The following is a 21,709-nucleotide window of genomic DNA, read 5'->3' as shown; positions in this document are numbered from 1 at the left end:
TGCTCATCGTGGGCCAATAAGCCACTGCTTTACCGGATAAGCACGGGAATGTTTCATTTTAAGGGGCGCAGCTAAACGCTTAAGCGGGTGCCTGGAAGGGACTGTCCCAAAGCTAATGAAACGGCGTCACAGCCCGTCTGGGAAGAACAGGGCGCAGAGCAGCGGGGAAGGTGGGGGGTGGGGAAAGGTGGGGACTCTGAACAGTGCGCTGAGCCTCACGAATGGTCACGAGACGCCGACGCGACCACTGCAACGAGAATTCCCAGAGGATAAGCTGCGGGCACTCTGGAGGTGAGTCGGGGATGCCAATAAGAATTGGGGAAAATGGTCAGAAAATGTCACCTTCCGAAAAGAAAACGGGCAAAAAGTCAAATTAACCACCCATGCTGCCTGCTGGCTTTTTTCACCTTTTTTTTTTTTTTTTTTTAGCATATTCAGAAGTGTGAACATCTAGTGTGCAGTGCACACAGTGTTCGCAAAGCGTGTGGAAGATTTAACCACAGATCAACCACAGACAGCAGAGTCATCACAAGGCAAAAAAATAAGAAACCATAAAAATTTAAAGCAACTTTATGGTGAATACTACCAGTAGAAATAACTAACAAAAAAAAGAAATCAATAATGGCTTAAAAAATGTACATGGTAAAAAATTAAATCACCAGGAAAATTTGACTTAGTGGATATAACAGTTCTGTAAGAAAAATTCATATTGCAATGCTCGTGATATAAAAAACCAGTTATAAATTTTATGCAGAGAAAGCAATTACTCCGATAAAAATAATTTTAGTAAAATAAAAATGTAAGTGGGAAAAATTGGAAATGGTTTAGCTTTGCAATAGAGAAAATTGACTATGGTCTTAAATCGGTGTAATAGTGTTCTCGGAAAGTATTTTCTTCAACAGAAATCCATTGGTGCTGTTAGAATTGCAATGATAATATTTCTACTGTGAAACACAGAATGAAGAGTCTTTGGGGGGAAAAGTCTGGCAAGTGGAATAGGTGCTGACACCATCCTGTCCCCGTGGAAGTCCTCCCGGGCCCTGGGCTCTCTGGCCAGTGCAGACGGGACTGCCAGCAGGGCCTGTGCTTCTCCAGCACCCAGAGCCACGGAGCCGCCTTCCTAACCCTCTCCTCCCGGGAGGTCCACTCTGAGGGCTAATTTAGGAATCAGTGTGAGATAAACTTCAGTCTTAGAAATAGTGATTAGCTCTGTGTACTACAAGAACACGTTTTGTATGAGAATTTGACCAAAAGAGTAGGGGTGGGAAGATGAGAGAGGAAGAAGGAAGAGGAGGAAAAGAGAAGGAGGAGAGGAAAAGGAGAGGAGGGGGAGGAGAGGTGAAGATGGAGGAGGAGGGGAGGGGGAGAAGTAAGAGGGAGGGCTGGAGGAAGAGAGGGACAAAGAGAGAGGGAGGGCAAGAGACAGAGAGGAGGGACACACACACACACACACACACACACACACACACACACCGCACTGTCTGGCAGAGTGGTGTTCCAGCCTGGTAGCAAAAGGTGCCCAGTGAACAGTGTTCAGACTCTGCCACAGCGCAGGCGACTTTTTAAAGTCCACCCAGCTTTCTTGGATCCGATTCCACCTCCCCGAGCAGGATCACTTCTTGGTGTCGGGGTTACCTTGTCACAGGAGAGTTTCCTAAGTAACTCGCCTTGTTTTGGTCCCATTTCTGCCCCTGGTTGACTTCCTGGCTTTCGCTTCCTGAGGAGGGTCGGGGGCCGGGAAAGACGGTGCACGGTGCACGCGGGCGTGAGCAGAGCGAGGCCCACTGCGGTGCTGCCTGGAGAGGTCTATCTCTAATCGAAACAAAACGCTCTGATCCCAAACCAGTCGCTGAGTGCCTGGCTGTCCGAGTGAACTAAAGAAATGGAGTTTCCGAGACTCGTTTCCAAGCAGGACTCCAGGGACCCATCGAGGCCTCCCTGGGCCCCTGCTGCCCTTCTTTGCTGTCTATTTGGTGACAATATAAGTTACTGGGAAAATTCTTTCAGAAAAAAACTGTGTAAGGCGTTTCAGGAGACTTGTCAAGACTGAGACACACAGCCTCCTCCTCGCCAGGAGGCTGAAGAAAGAGTGTTCAGATCCTCGGCAAACCTTTAACAAGTTACCCAGAGGGCTGACTTCAGGCGGGTATTATGGGCTTCTAGAAGTAGAGGTATTCTACAAATAATTAGAATTAATAACCCTAATAATAAAAAGTTTCTAAGTCTCATTTTTCATGTTTTTAGTTAGGTAGCACAAAATAAATGTGCTAAGATTCCATTGAAACATAATGTTATTTTCCACAGAAACACATGGAGGGCTCGATATGAAGTATTAGACCCCCACTACCAGCGCTGCCATCCATTCCTACCACATGGCGGGCCGGTTTTTACGAGAATCTATATTTGCGGAAGGTGAAGAGAGAGCTGGGTGGGGAAAGAGGATAATTTCTCTTAGAAAAGTACTACCATTCTCTGAGCTAACGTGGCAAGAACGCTACAGGATGTGTGGCATGGTCCCCATTTACGGATGAGAACAGGAGGTATGACATTCAGAGGTGCAGACCAGCCTAGGGTCACACAGCTCAGAGCGGGGAGCCCATCTTCCTCCTCTCTCCTTCCCCTCTCCCTCCTTTATAGCTTTGGCGGATGTACTGTGTTATAACTTACACACCGTAATAGTGTAGTTGTGATAGTGTAGTATCCATTACAAATGTGTAGTAGAATGGTTTTAGCAAATTTATTATCACTGCAACCTAATTTTAGGTCATTTTCATTACTCCAAACAGTCCTGGCATGTCTGTGTGCATCAACCCTCATCCCCCCAGCCCCCAGCCCAGGCCGTCACCAACCTGCTTTCTCTCTCTAAAGATCTGCCCTTTCTGGACATTTCATGTAAACAGAATCATATAAGCACAAAACATAGTCTTCCGATCTGGCCTCTTTCACTTCGCATAACGTTTTAAGGTTCACCCATGTTGTAGCTACGTGCTCATGTGATGTGGCACAGACGATGCAGTTTCTATAGGTGAGTCCTGTTCCCTGGAGGACACTGGGCCTGAGCCCCCTCCCTCCCCTCTGCCATGTCAACCTGGAAAGAACGAGGGCTGAGACTAGGAAACCTGGGTTCGAGGCTCTGGCTCGGCCACTTTCTCCCATTTAACTTCTTCCCCACAAACGTGCTTGGAAGTGATCAAGTTCAATGATAGCCTTTATAAATTATTAATGTGCTAGAAATGCAAAGCCTGAAAGCATGAATTATTTGAAATCCCAAGATGCAATGACTAAGAAGGAGCTGTATTTATCCCCAGGGGAAGAAAGGGATTTTCCTCCTCCTTCTTCCCTGCCTCAGGACACAAGAAGGCTGCTTCCCACCCGACTACTCGCCATGCACTCCCACCAGCAACTCCTTTACCGCTCTCCTCCCAGGAGACAGAGACGAAGGATGGAGGCAGAAGCTCAGAGAAGGACACAGCTGTGCCTCGGGGCCTGGGGATGGTGGACCAGAGCAGACGCTCTCTACTGAGGCCCAGACCCGCACCCATTGCCCTGCGGCAAGGGGATCTTTCAGCCGAGTGAGGCTGGGCACGGGGCCCGGGCGGCGGGGGAGCAGGGAGAGGACGTCTGCCCACGGTTTCTCATGCGTCACCTGACATTCACGGAGCCCTCACTGCCCTCCGCCACTCCTGTCAATTATCACCACGCCCCCCAACGCTACACATTCACAAATGCACACTTCCCAGAAAAAGCTCTCATCTAATAGAAAAAAGGACTTTAAAAGTTTGTTGTTCAAGGGATTAGGATTTGTTTTAATAGCTTTCAAGTGGATTTCGGTAAACTTTTCATCATAGGATCTCATTATCTAAGGAAAACTAAAGCTATTCATCTCAATACATAGATCACAAATACGTAGCTTTGCTATGCTGTAATAAAGAGATTCTTTCTGGTCATGGGCCGGAGAAATGAGCCAGTAGTTTCAGATTTAGTTTACAGTTTAGTCTCAGTTTCCAGGTTTATACGATGGGGCCAGAGTTAGGCTACGACGATTACAAAAGAGCACTGAGCACAGGCACCGACCGCAGACCTGCAGGACTGGCGTGGACACCTGGGTTTCATGGAAACGGAGCTCAGTGGCGACGCTCGGTGAGGGGCACCACCAGCCGCCGCAGGGGCACCCGTCCTGTCTTACCTCTGACCACCTTCCATCCCACCTTCTACTCGGGTCATCCTGCGGACAGAGCGCGTGAAGACTTCGGGGACTCCGCCGCAGCTCCTCGTCCCCGTCAGCGCCCGGGCCCTCTCGCAGGGGCGCCTGTGGCTGGGCACGGGTGGGAGGGGACCGCGGCTAAGGGCACATCTTCGGGGTTACCTATTTGCCTTTCCAGGTCGGCGGCTTCATCAGGCGTGGCTCGCGGGAGGACGCCGGGGTCACTGAAGCTGGTGCGAAGCAGGGTCCCCATCACGAAGAAGAACAGGATGCCACCAACCACAGGAATGGCAGGCGTGATTTTCACTGCGAGGTACGGGCAGCTGCCAGCAGGTGGGAAGGCGGGGGTGGGGGGGAGAGAAAGGAAGGTAACATCAGTAATCAGCAGTACGCAGTCTAGATTTTCCAAGAAGCTAAAGGCCTCTTTGGAGAAGCGAAATTGATTTCCATTAAAAATTCATCTATGCTCAGCATTTACATTTGGGGAGCCTACCATTCTCTCCCGCAGACGGTGTAACCCTCCCTCCCAGCCACAACCAGCCAGGCCCCCGGCTCGCACAGCGCCTCCCGCACAGACGCTGGTGGGAGAATGGGAACAGCCCTGCTGTCGGATCAACACCGGACGCACAGACACAGCCCATGGGTCTGTGACCTTCCTCCCATCCCTGGAGACACCAGAATGAGCTGGCCTTTCCTCACTGGGTCACACAACCTGGGGCTCAAGATGCTGAGAAATGCAGAGTCACCCTCAAAAGGCAAAAAAAGATTTTTTAATCAATATCTTTGGAGTTTATCTATTAAAAGAGGTTAATGAGCCATGGAAATGAACTTGCAACCAGTCTCCAGAAAGAATGAAAGGGGGTTCGGTGGCTGGGATATAATAACCGCCTGCTCTTCAGGAAGGATTGGAGCTACCATTGCTGAGCATGGCCAACTCATTCTGGGAAGCCCTTCGCTGTCCTCCAGCCCATCACGAAGAAGAGGATGCCACCAGGAATGGCAGGGGTGATTCCCACTGTGAGCTGACGTGCAGCCAGGGCGGTGGTGGCCAGGGAAAGGTCCTTGGACAGACTCAAGTCCAGGCCAGCAGGCTCTGGGGGCCAGGAGCCAGGGCAGCTGTGTGCACCATGCCCTGGCCCACGGTCGCTGCCCCCTGACGCCACAGAGGGCGAGAGAGGCCGAGTGAGAATTAGCTCAGTGCCTGAAGCTGAGTGAAGGACGGGGTCTGCGAGGCCGTGGTCATCTACTGTCACCACGCTCAGTGCCATCACGGGCGCCGAGGAGCACAGCACGCAATCACAGAGTTGTAGCAGCCAGAGTGAAAAGCGCCTCCCAGAGGCTCCACCTCATCTGTGACTCTCTTCTAGGTACTGAAGGCGAAACAGGGGCTGGAGAAGGATGAGGAGGTGACTGGGCTCAGTCGTGGGGGTGTTGGGGACCAGCACCCCACTCCCGTGCAGTGCTTACGGGGGGCGGCGGGTAAGGTGATGGGATGGCAAGGCGATGTCCAGGCCTCAAGGACCACAGGCCATGACCCCCTTTGCCAGGGCCAGACACTGGCGAGTTAGAGGCCGGGCCTTCAGGAGGATGGTGACGTGGACATAAGGGTGGTCACTGCACTGCAGGCCCAAGGCCTCGCCTGAATCCCCTGCTCTGAAGAAACCCAGAGGCGTCCCAACTACTCTAAGAAGGTGGACGGGGACCCCAAACACGGCCAGGCGGGACTTCCTGCCAGGCAGGTGGCCTCCAAAAGAGTCATGTGATTCAGAGACAAAAATATATGACATTTCTAACATCTCTTCCTCTCTACCACACCGACCACCTGCAGAAACTGAGCAAAACAAACAAACAACGTCATGTCACCTCATCCGGGCTGCCGGTTGTGACTTCTCGTCACAGGATTCATGGGAAACCATAACAAACCACTGTCATTCCTGCTCCAATTGGCCCGCCCAAACTCCCAGATACTTGGAGCCTTTTTAACATCCTCAGGGATTCTCATAGGAAAGCAAATTTGGCAAAGAGAGCAAGAAGATATAAAAAACTTGCCCTGGCTGGTTTGGTTCAGTGGACAGAGCATCGGCCTGCAGACTGAAGGGTCCCAGGTTTGATTCCAGTCAAGGGCACATGCCTGGGTTGCAGGCTCGATCCCCAGTAGGGGGGCGTGCAGGAGGCAGCAGATCAATGATTCTCTCTCATCATTGATGTTTTTCTCTCTCTCTCCCCTCTCCCTTCCCCTCTGAAATCAATAAAAATATATATTTTTAAAAAAGATATAAAGAACTTGCTGTGGGAAAATATATGTGAGAGAGTCTACCTAAAAAAAATCCCCTTTGGGGAAGTCATCACTTAAATTATGAAAAGGACTTTATAAATCCAACTAAGTCTGCTCTGCATAAAAACGGCGATTGCTGCCCTGGCTGGGTGGCTCAGTCGGTTGAAATGTCCCATACACCAAAAGGTCTTGGGTTCAATCCCCGGTCAGGGCATGTACAGGAGGCAACCAATCCATGTTTCTCTCTCACATCAATGTTCCTCTCCATCTCTCTCTCCCTCTAAAATTAATAAAAACGGAAAAGCTTCAAGTTAAATAAGGATTTAAGAAAGTGGCAAATAGCACTCGGTGTATACTCCTGGATTTGTGACGGGAATATTTTCCTGCACCTAGGAGTCCTGACAACGAGAAAGAAGATTGTAAAGGATGGCACCCGTCTCACGTGGGCTCGTGCAGAGCTGGCATTTCACCTTGAGACACGTGGAGAATAAAAGTCTGGTCAGAAAATGACCGTCTTCCCTTTAGAGACTCAATGTAAACTGACAATAAAAACCACATATATACTGCACCGAACTCGAAGTCCAACGTGGGGCTGCAGTGGGAGCAACACGTGAATCTGAAACACAACTTTCTCCGTCTCCCTTTCAGACCCGCCCCTGCCCCTGCCCCTGCATGAAGGCAGGTCCAGGGCTTTCCCGGTCATGAGACGAAGGGAACTAAAAGTGCACAGTCCCAGTGAACGTGGACACTTCTAACTCGATGAGTTAAACCTCCTCCTCGCACCCATCTGGCAGGTGCATCTGGCCCTCCGTGGCTCAGGGTGGGAAGTGGGGGCTGGAAAGTGCTGATCTGAACAGCTCCATCCCAGGTGGCTTTCGTATTGGGGGTCAACCAGATGTTTAAACTGCGCTTTGAGTCTGTGAGTTCTTCAGAGCCCCCACGGGACCCAAGTGTATTGCTCTGAGGCACCGTTGCCCTCCTTCTACCCAGAACCCACCCTTCTACCTACCTCTCTCTCTCTCTTTAAAAAATATATTTTTATTGATTTCAGAGAGGAAGGGAGAGGGAGAGATAGAAACATCAATGATGAGAGAGAATCACTGATCGGCTGCCTCATGCACACCCCTACTGTGGATTGAGCTCAGAACATGGGCATATGCCCTTGACCGGAATTGAACCTGGGACCCTTCAGTCTGCAGGCTGACACTCTCTCCACTGAGCCAAACCAGTTAGGGCCCAACCTCTCTCTTCTTTAAAAAATATCTTTTTTATTGATTTCAGAGAGGGAGAGAGATAGAAACATCAATGATGAGAGAGAATTATCGATCGGCTGTCGCCTGCATGCTCCCTACTGGGGATCGAGCCCGAAACCAGGGCATGTGCCCTGACCGGAAATCGAACTGTGACCTCCTAGGTCAATGCTCAACCACTGAGCCACTCCGGCCGGGCAACTCTCCCACATTTCTTTACCCCCCTCCCCCCACCCCCCGTTCCTGTCTTGTATAAAACCTGGTTGCACTCAATTCCTTGGCGCAGGCTTCCCTCACCAGGGCACAGCTGGAGCAGCCTCTTCAGCCCCTGCCCACCACAGGCTGCCCTCTCAGTCTGCCCACACACTGGCAGCTCTGTCCCACACGGCTCCGCTCAGAAGCCTGCAATCACCCCTTTTCCTGCCAAATCAAGTTCCAGCTCCTGGTCTGCCATCCATATCCTATTGCACGTGCCCGTCTCGTCCCTCCCCCACCCCCTCCTCCTCCTCCTCCTCTTCCTCCTCCTTCTCCTCTGTCCCACTCCCCTTTTCTACATTCGAGGGCAGGCGGACCTCTCAGCCTTCCCAAACAGCCCCCCGCCCACCCAGCCCCATCTCAGCTCCTTAAAGCCTCCCCAACGTTCAAGTTCCTCTAAAGACGCTGTGAGAAGCTGACCTTGGCTCTCCCCAAACAGGAGTGATGGCTTCTTTGTCTGGCCCTCCCTGATATGTTCGCTTGCCCCTCCCCTCCCTGTGGGACTGTGGCTCTTTGTGGACAGGCCTCCGGTGCCTGGCTGGGCTGGAAGCCCCGCAGGGCGAGACTCGCCACAGTGCGCCATGCATGGCAGGTGCCTGGTGAACACTTGTTGAACTCAATGAATGGGACCCACTGACCGACATTTACTGGAACATGGAGAAGAGGAAAGTGAAGTCAGCCGGCCCTGAACATCAACATGTGCCTGTGTCTGGGCTCGCTTCTCTGTCTCCCAAGCTTGCTGGGTCCCATGACTTTCTTCAAACAGGTGCAGAGGCTCTGCCTGTCCAGGAGGCTTCTATGGCCGAGTTTACAAGGTGTCTCCTTGGTTCCCTGAGTCGAGCATGTAAATGAACACATCCCAGCATTAGCTTGAACCTCTAACCCCTCCACGAGCTGAAGTTCTAGCAGATGAAACGCCTCATGTTGGTACAACTTGGTACAAGACGAGGTGCGCTGACAGTCCCCTGTCCTATCAGCCTCCAAGTGACAAAGAACCATGTCAGTTTCTCCTTGAAATTCTGGACAATGCTCTTTACAAAAGCAGCAGAATTCACGCCCCTCAGCAAACCCTGAGGCCAGAGCTACACACACCCCTTTGAGCTGCTGCTCGGAAAAGCAGGGCACGTCTGCAGTCCTTCTGGTAAAGAGGAGGCAGCAAGCGGGCCTGATCACTAGACCTCCAGAGGAGGCCAGGCCAGTGGGGGATCTCCGCCAGCAAGCCCTCAGCCACTGTGGGGCGACAGCCAAAGCATCACAAAGAGAGAAGAAAATTCCTAGCCCGAGTCCAGAGCACTCGGAATGGCTCCTTCCCATTTCTGAGCGACTGTGCCGGGAGCTCCGATCCCGAGTGGCATCTGCGAGGAGGAGCCCTCCTTCCCCGAGGCTCTGGGTTTGGTACAAGATGAGGCTGCAGCTGCCACAGCTATAGACACCAAGCGGAGTCCTCTTTCCGTCCGAGGAGCCGTGACCTACATACAGCCAGGGCCGCGCGGAAAAAGGCTACCAGCGTCTCAGTCTTCCTGAAGCTCAGCGGGAAAGTGGCTGGAGGGAGGGCACGGGAAGCTGAAAGCATGCATTTCATAGCAGAAAAGGAATGGGAGATGGTGGCACCAGACCAAACAAATGCTAATGGATGCACAGCCTTCGGAACGGCCCCTGCTCCCACGCACATCCCTGCGAGCTGTCTGAGTTTCGATGTGATGATTGAATGTCTATTATAAACTGTCAGCTCCCTGTGCACTAGAGGTGAAGAAGGGCTTCCTGGTAACGAGTAGGAAGTGAAGCATTGCCAAAGATGGGAAGGAGCTTTTTCAGTTCCAATGGCAATCTTCTCAAATCACACACACACATACACACACACACACACACACACACACGCACGCACACAGTGATTTCAGAGAGGAAGGGAAAGGGAGAGAGAGAAACATCAATGATGAGAGAGAATCATTGATTGGCTGCCTCCTGCACATCCCACACTGGGGATCGAGCCCACAACCCGGGCATGTGCCCTGACTAGGAATCGAACTGTGAGCTCCTGGTTGATAGGTCAATGCTTAACCACTGAGCCATGCCGGCTGGGCATCTTCTCAAATCTTTAGGAAAAACAATTATGTGCGCCGCTTCGATCTTCATACATGAAGGGTGGAACTGTTTGCTGGGTGCCATATTACCGGGCACCATGCAATTAGTGTGTTTTGTCATTAACTATGACAAAATTATTTTGCCATCCAATACTGACGTCCCAGAATCAATACTGTCAGTAGTCCTGCTTTCATAGTCAGCGGCTGACTGCCTCACATGCTGGAATTTGACGTAAAACTGGTTCCTTGGACAGAATCCTGGGACTAAATTAACTTCTTCAACATTTCAGATAGAAAATCTGGATTTCATTATTGGGTAGTGAGGTCTCTCTGTTTTTTTCCACAGGACATTCTTTGGGGAAAGATTAGCTTTCCTTAAAAAACAAAACCAAAACAATATTAACAAGATGTAGCAGAAACATTAAAACCAAGAGGCCTTGGGAACAAAAAGTGGAGAATCTTTTTCCATATCAAAACAATTTGAGTCATCTGTTAATATTTTGCCTGCAAATGGATGCACAGACAAAAAAAAAATCCTGTTAATTGTGGCTCAGGACCCATAACTACAACATGGCCTGGGCTTGATGCTTTTGTTCTGTGGGAGCTTACACATACGGATACTATTCTTTATACATCAAAACGAGGTCAGCAATGAAAGCTGGTACAGGAAGTGTAAGTGGCCTTGCTTCGTTGATGTTGCATCCTAGCGGGTCCCTGTGCTCCAGAAATCACAAAGTTAACCTATTATTTTAAATTTCAGGGTCTTCATTGCCATGCATTTCCATAATGAACAGTTAAGGCAAATGATCATAAAGTGAAATAATCTGAGCCAGTGACTCACACGTCTGAAACAATAGCAGAGTAGCTTTGTGAAGAATGGAGGTTGTAAGGGTTATAATAAAAATGATCGTTCTCCTTTGTGTATGAGTCACTGTAAAAATAAATGTATTTTTCATTTATAGGCAGGGACATAAACACCATTAACTTTATGGTCTGCTCCTTAATCACATACACAGAAATGTACCATTACAGGGCAATGCTAAGTACATTCCTTGGAGACAAATCGAGGGGAAAGGAGATGCAGAAATAGCATCCACTCACAATGCCAGGATGGGGAAAAAACAAACAGACGATTTCATAAAGCTCCTCAGAGCGCCATTCCTCTACGAGACACCCCACGGCAGCACCCCGTGTTTGCAAAGCTCCTGCTCAGTAATTGCACACAATCATGAATCTACCAATATGACATGTAAATAAACAGGGCCAGGGACCAAAGCGGGGGAATGTAACAAGAGAAACCTGGAAGGAATAACTCAGACCCAGGGAGCAGGGGTGGGTGAGTTGGAACTCCGCTCATAAATCTGTAGGCTGTAAAGATGACTCACCACGTCATCAAAAGCTCCGCAGGCTCACTGTTACAACCATCTCCGTCTGCTTTCCTATTGGACAACTGCAGCTTCCAGGCTCACGAAGGGAAGAAGGCGAGGACCCACCCTACGGACCGGGCACAGGCCTAGGGAACCGGCGCTCCCCTGCAGGCCTCCCCACCAGGTGCCGACGTACCACAGGGATGTCCCTGGACACGGTCCAGTCTCGCCTGAAGCCTGTCGAGCTCCTATGTGACAAAGTCAGTGTCGTGATTGTTAACTCGGGGGTCGCCAGACCACCCAGATAGATGCAGCTATAGACAGAGAACCTGGGAAACTGTAGTTTACAAACACAGGCGTCAAATCAAAGTGTGTTCACAGCCCGATACACCCATCTACCATCAGGAATGTGCAAGGGCCTATGAGGGAAAACTGGTATTTCAAAGTTTTTGCCAAGTGATTTTGAGTTTGATTCAAAATTCCAGGAAGTCAAAGGCTTCTGATGGGTGTGTAAACAACGGGAGGGAAGCCAGCACTCCTCTGCCCCGACTGGCTCTTCATTACTGAGCTGTACGGGTTCCTGACATGTTGTGGATATCAACCCCTTATCGAATGTATCATTGGCCACAGATTCTCCCAGGCAGCACGTTGCCTTTTCGTTGTGTTGAGTTCCTTCTCTGTGCAGAAGCTTTTTAGTTCGATGTAGTCCCGTTTGTTTATTTTTCTTTTGTTTCTCTTGCTCGAGGGTATGTGTCCAAAAAGATATTACCCAGACTGATGTCAAATAGTTTACTTCCCCTGTCTTCTTCTGGGAGGTTTATGGTTTCAGGCCTTCCATTTAAGTCTTTACCCATGTTGCGTTTATTTTTTATATGGTGTAAGAGAGTGGTCCAGTTTTATTTTAATTTTTTTTGCATGTTATCTGTCCAGGTTTTTCAACACGACTTCTTGGAGAGACTGTCATTATTTTTACCTCCTTTGTCATAGATTAATTGCCCCTATAAGCGAGGGTTTATTTCTGAAGCGTCTATTCTGTTCCACAATCGATGTGTCTGTTTTTGTGTGTGCCAGTACCACACTGTTTTGATTATTAGAGCTTTGTCACATAGTTTGAGATCTGGGAACATGGTGCCTCCAATTTTGTTCTACTTTCAGGATGGCTTTGGCTATTCGGGGTCTTTTGTGGTTCCTAAATTTTAGGATTATTTGTTCTGATTCTGAGCAGGATGACATCGGTATTTTGACAGGAATTGCACTGAATCTGTAAATGTATCATATAACTCAATAACAAAAAAATAAGCAGTAGGTATACCAGCTAAGAGGAAAGACATCGACAAGACACAAACCCTCCCCTCTATTTACTGTGTCTAGGCCTACATGGCTGACTGATGAGCGATAAGGCAGAGTCTTCTCAGACCTACCTGGACCGACTCCACTGTCAGGACAGGGGTCTCTCCAGGTTGTTCAGTCCCTGCCCTATCCCTGGTGCCCCAGACACTTCCTTTGGCAGAGCAGGCACTGGAGAAGTACTTGCTAAATTGAATTTACTAGAGTTACCAGAGCAGACCTGAGAGATCGGGGTTCATGCCGGGTGTGCTGGCATAAGATGATTTACGGCAAAGAACTTCATGCAGTGGAAAAACGTAAAGAAACCATGGGTGGGGATGAGCAGACCCTCATTCAGCGCACTCCCTGCTTCTGCTGGCAACCCTTAGCTCCCTCTCCCTTAGCTCCCTCTTCCTACTCCCATCCCCACCCCCCATCACTTCTTCCTATCCCTGGAGCTCAAAGGGGGCCACCTCCTTCAGTTTGCAAAGGCAAAAGAATTACCAAGTAAGTTTTCCTTTAAGATGTTTCCCTAAGATTGAAGAGGGATTGAAGATTTGGTTTTCAACATACCCACCATCACAACTCTTAGAATCAACACTAGAGGACAAATAGGGCCTAGAAACAGCCAATCGTTTAGGCACAGCTGCACATGACTTCGGACAGCAAAGGTAGTAAAGTCATAAATTCACAGAACAACGCAGTAAGTAATCAAGACACCGTGATTTGAAGAATAGTATATGGTACTTATATAAAATGGAAATATGATGCTTTTGACTCGAGAAGAAAAAGGCTACACACGTATTAAAGAAAATAAGTGTTTTATTACCCGAAAGGAGAGAAATAAAAACAAAATAAGGCAAGGGGATCAGCAAGCCCATGACACCAAGTTGGGGGCCACCGGCAAAGACAGCTTCAGGGCACAGATCTGGTAGGAAAGTGACCAAAATTAACTTCTGCAAGAGTTTCTGGATACGGGGTGGCTGCTGATTTATTTTTCCCTTCTCACGTTCACAAATGATTCATCCCCCTCCCCCCCCAACAAGACACGGCCCATGGTATCCACAATTCTCCTTTGTCAAGTGCCCCTGCCCTAAACACCGCTGAAGGCATCCCTTCTGCCCGATGGGGCCAGGACTCCTACCAGGTAATTGTCCAGCCCGGTGGAAGGCAAGGTCAGAACAGGCAGGCACAGAGGGGAGGCCCACCCTTGCCAGACACATGGATGTGGCCACATGGTTTTTAAAGTAACTGGCAGCTAGACAGAGCCTGCAGGGAGAAGGGGAACTTCACATTTTTTGATCAAGAACCTATGTTTTGTTTTGCTTTAATCCTCACCCAAGGATATTTTTCCATTGATTTTGAGGAAGAGAGGAAGACAGAGAGAAACATCGATGTGAGAGAAACTCATCGATTGGGTGCTTCCTGCATGCGCTCGACCAGGGCCGGGGCCGAGGAGGAGCCTGCAACCGAGGTACGTGCCCTTGACCGGATTAGAACCCGGGACCCTTCAGCCCACAGGCCGATGCTCTATCCACTGAGCCAAACCGGCTCGGGCAAGAACCTAGGCTTCAAGCAGAGTCACATGGAATAGTTCCAGTATTCTCTACAAAAACCCCATGAGCTGGGTAATACTGAGACCGTTACAGACAAGGAAACGAAGCCCTGAGGGGCTCACTAATCGGGCCGAGGCAATCCAGCTAGGACATTTCAGAACCAGAATTCCAATCAGATGAGGGCGTCTGAATTCAGAGCCATGTGCCCACGACACGTTCTCTCAGCAGTGCCACCGTGAGGCCTCTGCGCTCTGGATAAGACACAGTGACAGTTGCATCTCTCTACAATGATCTCCATCGCCGTCACTGTGTGTAGCTGAGAAGGCCTGAAACGGACTGAGCCTGACGGTGCCCTGCCATTCGGAGACACAGCTTCAGGAGGCATGGCCGACGGCACCGCTCCATGACGGATCGCCAGCAGATGGGAAGGAAAGGAACGGATTCTCGGACCTGCCAAAAAGACAGCTGACGCAGGATGCCGCCTCCTGACTGCAGAGAGCACGGCGGGAGCCCGGCGCGTGGGCACCGCAGTGGGCGGCGGCTGCTGTCCCAGGCGAGCTACAGCCCCCACGCGAGGGACACGAGGGAGGGAACACGAGCCTCGTTTGGTTCTGCACCTGCAGGAGGGACACACGGGGTCTTCCACTGCTCAGGGCAGCTCCCGAGCTGGAGGTAAGACTCATGAGCCCGAAGTCAAGAGCGTTTCTCGGGCTCTGCTTCCTCCTTCCACGGGGTAAGTAACGAGCCCCCTGACTTGTACATGGAGCAGGGTTTGGATCCCCCGAGTCCCTGGTGACCAAGCCTGGACACTGTATCTCGAAGACTGCTCCTCTGATATCAAAACACATTCACACCAACCAGTCTTCACTTGGCTTGTGGGGAACTCCGACAGGTATAAAGCGAGAGCAGATCTCCCTCAAGTTCCCAGGGGAGGCCCACAGAGTAACATGCTTCCCGCGAGGAGAGGGCGGGGGAGCACGTGTGTAGGGAACATTCTGTTCCCATGCACACGCCTGTAGGAGGTGAGACCAGGACCCTCAGGAGGACCCAGGGGGCGGGTACCAGGTAATACCGGGAAGTCTGCCACCTCTACCAAATACTACTAAGCCCAATGACACCCTTTTTATGAAGCTTCTAGAACTCTCTGGGAAAGACGGAAGACCCTGTGCTGTTGACCAATCCCCGTCTTCACCACCCTCCTCTTCTAGTTGCACTTTTCAAGTCTATTTTCTGGGGTTGAACTTTCATATAGTCTCTCAGTTTTCTTTTAAGCCACAGACTTCTGAGAGAACCATCTTTTCAGTTCATGTAAAAACAGAACAGGGCTCCTGAGGACTGTCCAGTGGCAAACATGACGACTAGTTAAAATGTAAAAAGAGGAGGTCAAAGGGCAAAATATTGCTCATTATTTCTGGGGAAATCGCAGAAAGAACCTTAAGGGCGAGGGTGGAGTAACCCCTGGGAAGACACTTCATGGGTGACCTCCACCAGGCATTTGGGCAAAGGAACGCAGGCCCGGCTGTCCTGGGAGACGGACGGACATGGAAGATTCAATGACACAACTGCCGCCACATTCCCTGACGTTAGCCAAGCAGATGGCAAAGCTGAGCATCACCTGGGAGGGGAGGGGGAGGCCCAGAGAGGGAAACGTCGGAAAGGCGGCCCCGAGCCAGACCTCATTCGTCCAGGGCTTGGGCCACGCTGGCCAGTTGGTTTAAACAGCAGAACGAGTGCCTCCCAAAGAAAGGTCAAGTTCTGAGGATGGCCTTTCACGTCTCCAGAGACAATGGCCTGACAGGGCTGTCACGTGGCTGCCAAAAAGCATCACTTCAGGTCGTGAGCCCCGGTGAGACTTAATGATGTCGCCACGCAGAGGTCCACCAAGCAGGGCGCTGGAAAAAAGGCTCTCCAATGCGCTCACTGCGCCTGCATGCTCAGGGGCGAGGCCTCGTGTGGAGTGCTGGTTCTGGACGCTCTTGAAGACTCTCTCAACCAGAGTTTCCCTTGGCGGGAAGCACGCCGCTAAGCTGCTCAGGATGACAGGGCTGCGGTGCTGCCTACATGCGGCGGCAGGCTTTGCAAAAATGCTTCTCCGAGCAGAGCTCTTGAACAGGACCTCTAGGAAAACGATACACTGAGCCAAGGAACAGCCATGGCTGCTACCAATGACTGAGAACTCTGCCCCAGAGCAGCAGGAGGAGCCCCGAGTCTGGGCGGAGCGGGGACACTGAGGCAGCCAGCCTCGCCTGTGGCTACCTGCCTTCCGGTTGCCCAGCCCTGGGGAGGCTCAGTGAAACCTCGGTGGCCATGTCTTATCCAGTCTACGGAGAGAAGACCCACGGAGGCTCCAAGGGGCCTGTGACCCCGAGAGCACTGTGAACCCCTCCTAGGAAGGCAGGCGTGTACCCGGGTACCTGTTCAGAAATGCACTCCCGCACTGGCTGCTAAAGGTGCTGCCCCAAGTGCCACAATGCTCCCCAACTGCCCCGCCCTCTCCCCACACCCCCAGGACCGTGCCACAAGCCAGGAAATAGAGCCAATGTCTGCCCAGGTCGGAGGCCTGCAGGTCCCAGCTCCAGAAGTTCGTAAGTAATCTGGCTGCCAGCTCTGCTCATAAGCCTTAAGGGGGAGCCAGCTTCTCAGCCGGTGTGGTGCACACGCCTCAGTCTCATCAGAGCAGACGGGTACACAGTCACTGAAGAGGGGACAGGGAGAGGGGCCACTTCGCGGCTGGTGCCAATGGGGGACAGGCAGTGAAGCCCCTTCCCCATCCGTGAGCCTGAGGGTGGGCATGACTCCTAAATGCTGAAACAAGTGCTGCATGAAGAAGATAGCAAGGCAGCCTGGCCGGTTGGCTCGGTGGTTGAGCATCAACCTATGAACCAGAAGGTCATAGTTTGATTCCCGGCCAGGCACATGCCTGGGTTTCAGGCTCGATCCCCAGTGGGGGGCATGCAGGAGGCAGCCGATTAATGATTCTCTCTCATCATTGATGTTTCTAGCTTTCTCTCCCTTTCCCTTCCTCTCTGAAATCAATAAAAATATATTTTTAAAAGGAAGGAAGAGGAGGAGGGGGAAGGGGAGGAGGAGGAGGGAGGATAGCCAAGGCAAATAAGGAGGCAAATGAAGGAGAGTATGAAGGAGGTTCTGGAAGAAACTGAGGAGGGTACCATCTCATCCCCAGCCATGTCCAGAGCCTGAGAACTTCACCTTGACAAGACCAAGTAGACCGACAGAAGAACCTGACTCAGTTCCACACTAGAATCAGAGGGCGGGGGGTACAGAGAGCCGCCATGGAAAGTCCCATGGTGTTGTGGGAAGTCCGTAGACAGTGGAACCCGGCCAACTGGCTTCAACTCTTAAATCTGGTGCTTATTTTATAGGTTTGAGAACGCTGTCCTTTGGGGTTTTGTGAAAGTTTCATTACAGAGACATTACCGACTCAACCTCCAGCTCCTCTCCCCTCCGCGAGGTCAGGAATGGGACGAAAGTGCCCACCCTCTGATCAGCCCCCATCCTTAGGTGCTGTCCAAAGGCACCTCATTAACTAACAAACACACCTTTGTTCTCCCTCATCAATTTGGAAATTCCAAGGGTTTTGGAAACTATGCGCCAGAAATGGTAGACGAAGGCCAAATACATATTATAAATCGCAGCCCCACAGGATGGCAGGTTGTCTCCTGGACAGTCTCCTATCCCTGGAGTCGGGGCTGGGCCTAGGGACTTGCTTCTAGAAAATGGCAAAAGTAATGGGTATCACGCCCAGAATTAGATGACAAAAGTCATAGCAACGTCCCTCTGGCTTCCTCTCACTCTCTCGCTGGCTCTCTCAGAAGGAAGTCTGGTGGCAGCTGTGAACCGTCTCAGGGGCTCCCGCGGCCAGACTCAGGACAGAGATGGCCTCTGGGCAGCAGGCTCCTGGTGAGTGAGCTCAGAAGCAAATCCTCCCAGGCAAGCCTTGAGGTGACGGAATCCCCAGCCCAGTTTTGAAGGCAGCCTGTGGGACACCCTGAGCCGGAGGACACAGCTCAGCTGCACTGGATTTCTGACCCAGAAATATGAGATAATAAGCTCCTAAATTCCGGGGTAATTTGTTACACAGCAATCGCTGACTAGCACACATGACTCTCTCAGGCACAGACTGCATTTGGAAACTGTATATGCCAAGTAAAATGAAATCCTCGTCTTCCTCTAGTGCAGCGGTTCTCAACTTGTGGGTCTCGACCCCTTTGGGGGTCGAACGACCCTTTCACAGGGGTCGCCTAAGACCATCGGAAAACACATATATAATTTCATATTGTTTTTGTGATTAGTCACTATGCTTTAATTATGTTCAATTTGTAACAATGAAATTGGGGGTCACCACAACATGAGGAACTGTATTAAAGGGTCGCGGCATTAGGAAGGTTGAGAACCACTGCTCTAGTGAATGGACTGGCATCCCAGTGCACAGAGCAAATCCTGAACATCCTTTCTACCTGTGACGTGCTCTGACTAGCTGAGTGGTACACAGGGGTCCCTCTGGAGAGAAGGAAAACTTACGAATGATTCGTTTGGGCTCTGTCTCTAGTTAACTGAAGCCTGAGTTACCTTTCCATGGGCTAAATGGCTACATTCAAGGCAATGTGAAAACTTTATAGAAACAACGACCAGGACAATCTGACTTCTTAATATGTAAAAAGAGAAAGCATATATTTATGCACAGCTATATGCCACAGGGACCTTAAAATTAAACGAGGGAGCTGGAAACTGGCTACCTTCTTAAAAACTGCAAAGAAACAGAAATTCTTAAAGTGAGCGCAAATAAGCCCTTCTGGCATTTCCTGAAGATCCTCTGAAATCTCTTTATTTACCCACTGCGTCTCTTTAATCCTGTGCAAGACGCCACCAAACATCTATTTCCCCTTTTGCATTTCCTAGGAAAATGTGTCCACCTTTTATATAAAATGGTAAGAGAGTGAGCCTCTGTTTTTGCGTGAGTTTAAAGAATATTCTTTCTGGAATTAGGCTGTGCCAACGTTTGCGCTCCTGTGGGTTTACTGTTGTGAGTGGCATGAAATAATAAAGTCAGAAGTCTTTGTGGTGGGTTTGCATAGCAGCAGACAAGCCTGTACTATCCCCCCTCTCTAAGAACCCTCATGGTGACACAAAGGAAAACATGTCAGCAGCAATGACGGCTGCAGATAAGAGCACTCCACAGGCCACAGGCCACAGGCCAGGGGTTTTTCCACTGAGAGGCTGCTGGTGGGGACGAGCAGAGAGAGGCATTTGTGGATTACACATCACCCATTACACAAACCATAAAGCAGACAAAGCAGATGGCCCCCAAAGGGCAGGAAAGGACTTCAAAACAGAAGAAAATAAAACGGCCATCAACCCCTCTAGTAATCAAATAAAGGCAAGTTAACAATAGCATTTGTAGATTCACATGGACAAGTGCCCCTAAGACTTCAGAGAGAAGGAAGGAGGACAGGGAGAGGGAGGGAGGAGGGAAGAGGGAGAATTCAAGAATGCCCCTCCCTCCCCCGGGCGGGAGCACAGAGGTGCGTGCAGCCTTCTTAGAAGATGGCCTGGAAATACCGCCCGGAGCCTGACAGTTTAAAGTCCCTTCTGTTTTAAGCCCTTTTTCTGTGGAAAGAAGGAAAGGGGGTGGGGAGACGGTAAGGAAGTGGAAGGCAAGAAAAGAAAAAATAATTAATTTACAGCAAGTAGACTTCTAAGAAGCATAAAACATTACTTTTACATTACTTTTAAATAGCAAAAAAAAAAATTATTTAAAAATGATTTGGGCAGCTTTTTGAGACAGGAATAATTTCCTTAAAGGCTACACCACCCCAAATGAGGCTGCCGAATGGCCTTGCCTAAGCCTGTGTTTCCCGCGTTAGTTGTTTCTCTATGATCACAGCAGCCGAGGACGGGAGAACAGGGGCGGCCCTCCCAGAGGAGAGCTGGGACACGGTCAAGTCCACTCCTGCTCCCGACACAGACTCACAGGTTTCTCGTTAACATCGGAGTTTAATTTGAGATGATACGTCAGGTCTAAACTGTCTGATGGTAGAATTTCTCATTTTTAGTTGTGAAAGCTTTTGACATAATATTCACATTTCTAAAGGCAGGAACTAACATATGGAACGAATAGGCCAGGGGACCTGACCCGAAGACGGCATTTAACTTCACCAAGTCTGTGTGTGGTGTGCAGGTATCATGGCAGGTGATGAAACAGTCACTAAGCAACCTGCCCAAGGTCATCTAAGCGGCAGTGAAAGGGCAGAGCACCCAGGACCACCTCCTGGCACAGCTGGAGGTCAGCGCAGCCCGCGCTGTGAGGTTTTCCGTGCCATCTGTCACACACGCAGGCAATGTTCAGTTAGTTAGGCTCATGCAACCTTCTCCAGTCCTCCCCTTTACCACGTGCCCTGAGAGTCTCTAAAGCTCCATTCTGCGCGTGGATTGGGGGCTTTGACCTGTCCACCGAGGAATCGTGGCTGCTCCCCACGTTCCTTGGAGGGAGAGATGTGGCCGTGGAAGCTGAAGCCCCACCCCCACCCAAGAGCTCACGTTGGCCCCCACCCTCCCTGAGCCCCGCCTCTCCAGGAGGCAGGGGACCCCTTCTCACACCTGTGCAGCCTCCTGCTCGGAAGCTAAGGTTCGGAGGGAAAATCACGGGAAGCCTTTCCTCCAGGCTGCGCCCGGACTGTCTGAGGCCACCCCCTGTGACGGGCGGTGGCACTGAGCTGGGCTGTAACTCACTTAGCTGTGACATCTGACTCCAACCGCAAAACAAAGCAAAAGAGATCTGACTCCCGTGTGGGCTCTTGACTCCATCTCCCCAGGTCCCCGCTTTTTCAGCTACAAATAAAGGTGGACTAACTGCCCCCCACGGGCTCCGGGGCTCAAACATTCTACGGCTTTAAATACATATCTACACGCACATTTATCTTTCTCTCTCCTCCCCACCCCCGCCCGATCCACTGACACACTGTAAACACAGTGCAGGGACATTTTATGTGGATTTGAAATGGTGTGATTGTAAACATGTTAATGAAGCTCCATTTTATGTGCAGAAATCCAGCACATCCCTCTAAATTAAAAGCATCATCAAGAACCGTATCATTTTAAAGGTGGCAGAGAGTGCACTGCCAGCTACGTCACACTACTGCCCCTCCCTGTGAGTACAGTGCTCGGTGCCCCTTCCCCAGGTAAAGGGAATGCCAGCCACCCCTGCATCAGCATCCTGTACTCAGGGCCCCTTCCCCAGGTAAAGGGAATGCCAGCCTGTGGCCAGCACTTGTTCCATGTCTCAGAGCACATGGACATGACCTTGGTGACTATCGTGTTGCTATTTCAATGTTTACTACTATTATAATTTAAAATCTTTAAAGAACATTTTATAGA

General features: G+C 50.5%; 1 protein-coding gene across 5 annotated transcripts in view; it reads right to left on the bottom strand.

The window, feature by feature from the left end:
- Positions 1 to 21,709, bottom strand: part of ZDHHC14 (zinc finger DHHC-type containing 14) — a 170,306-nt gene that overhangs the window by 56,196 nt on the left and 92,401 nt on the right. For all 5 annotated transcript variants that reach the window (XM_006093877.3, XM_006093878.3, XM_023758212.1 and 2 more), the window contains exon 2: positions 4,367 to 4,527. In XM_006093877.3, coding sequence (XP_006093939.1) covers positions 4,367 to 4,527 — 161 coding nt within the window. The remainder of the gene's footprint in view (positions 1 to 4,366; positions 4,528 to 21,709) is intronic.

The sequence above is a fragment of the Myotis lucifugus genome, unplaced genomic scaffold (genome assembly GCF_000147115.1).
Source record: "Myotis lucifugus unplaced genomic scaffold, Myoluc2.0 scaffold_125, whole genome shotgun sequence".
NCBI classification, from domain to species: domain Eukaryota; kingdom Metazoa; phylum Chordata; class Mammalia; order Chiroptera; family Vespertilionidae; genus Myotis; species Myotis lucifugus.
This window is presented reverse-complemented; position numbering and strand designations above follow the sequence as displayed.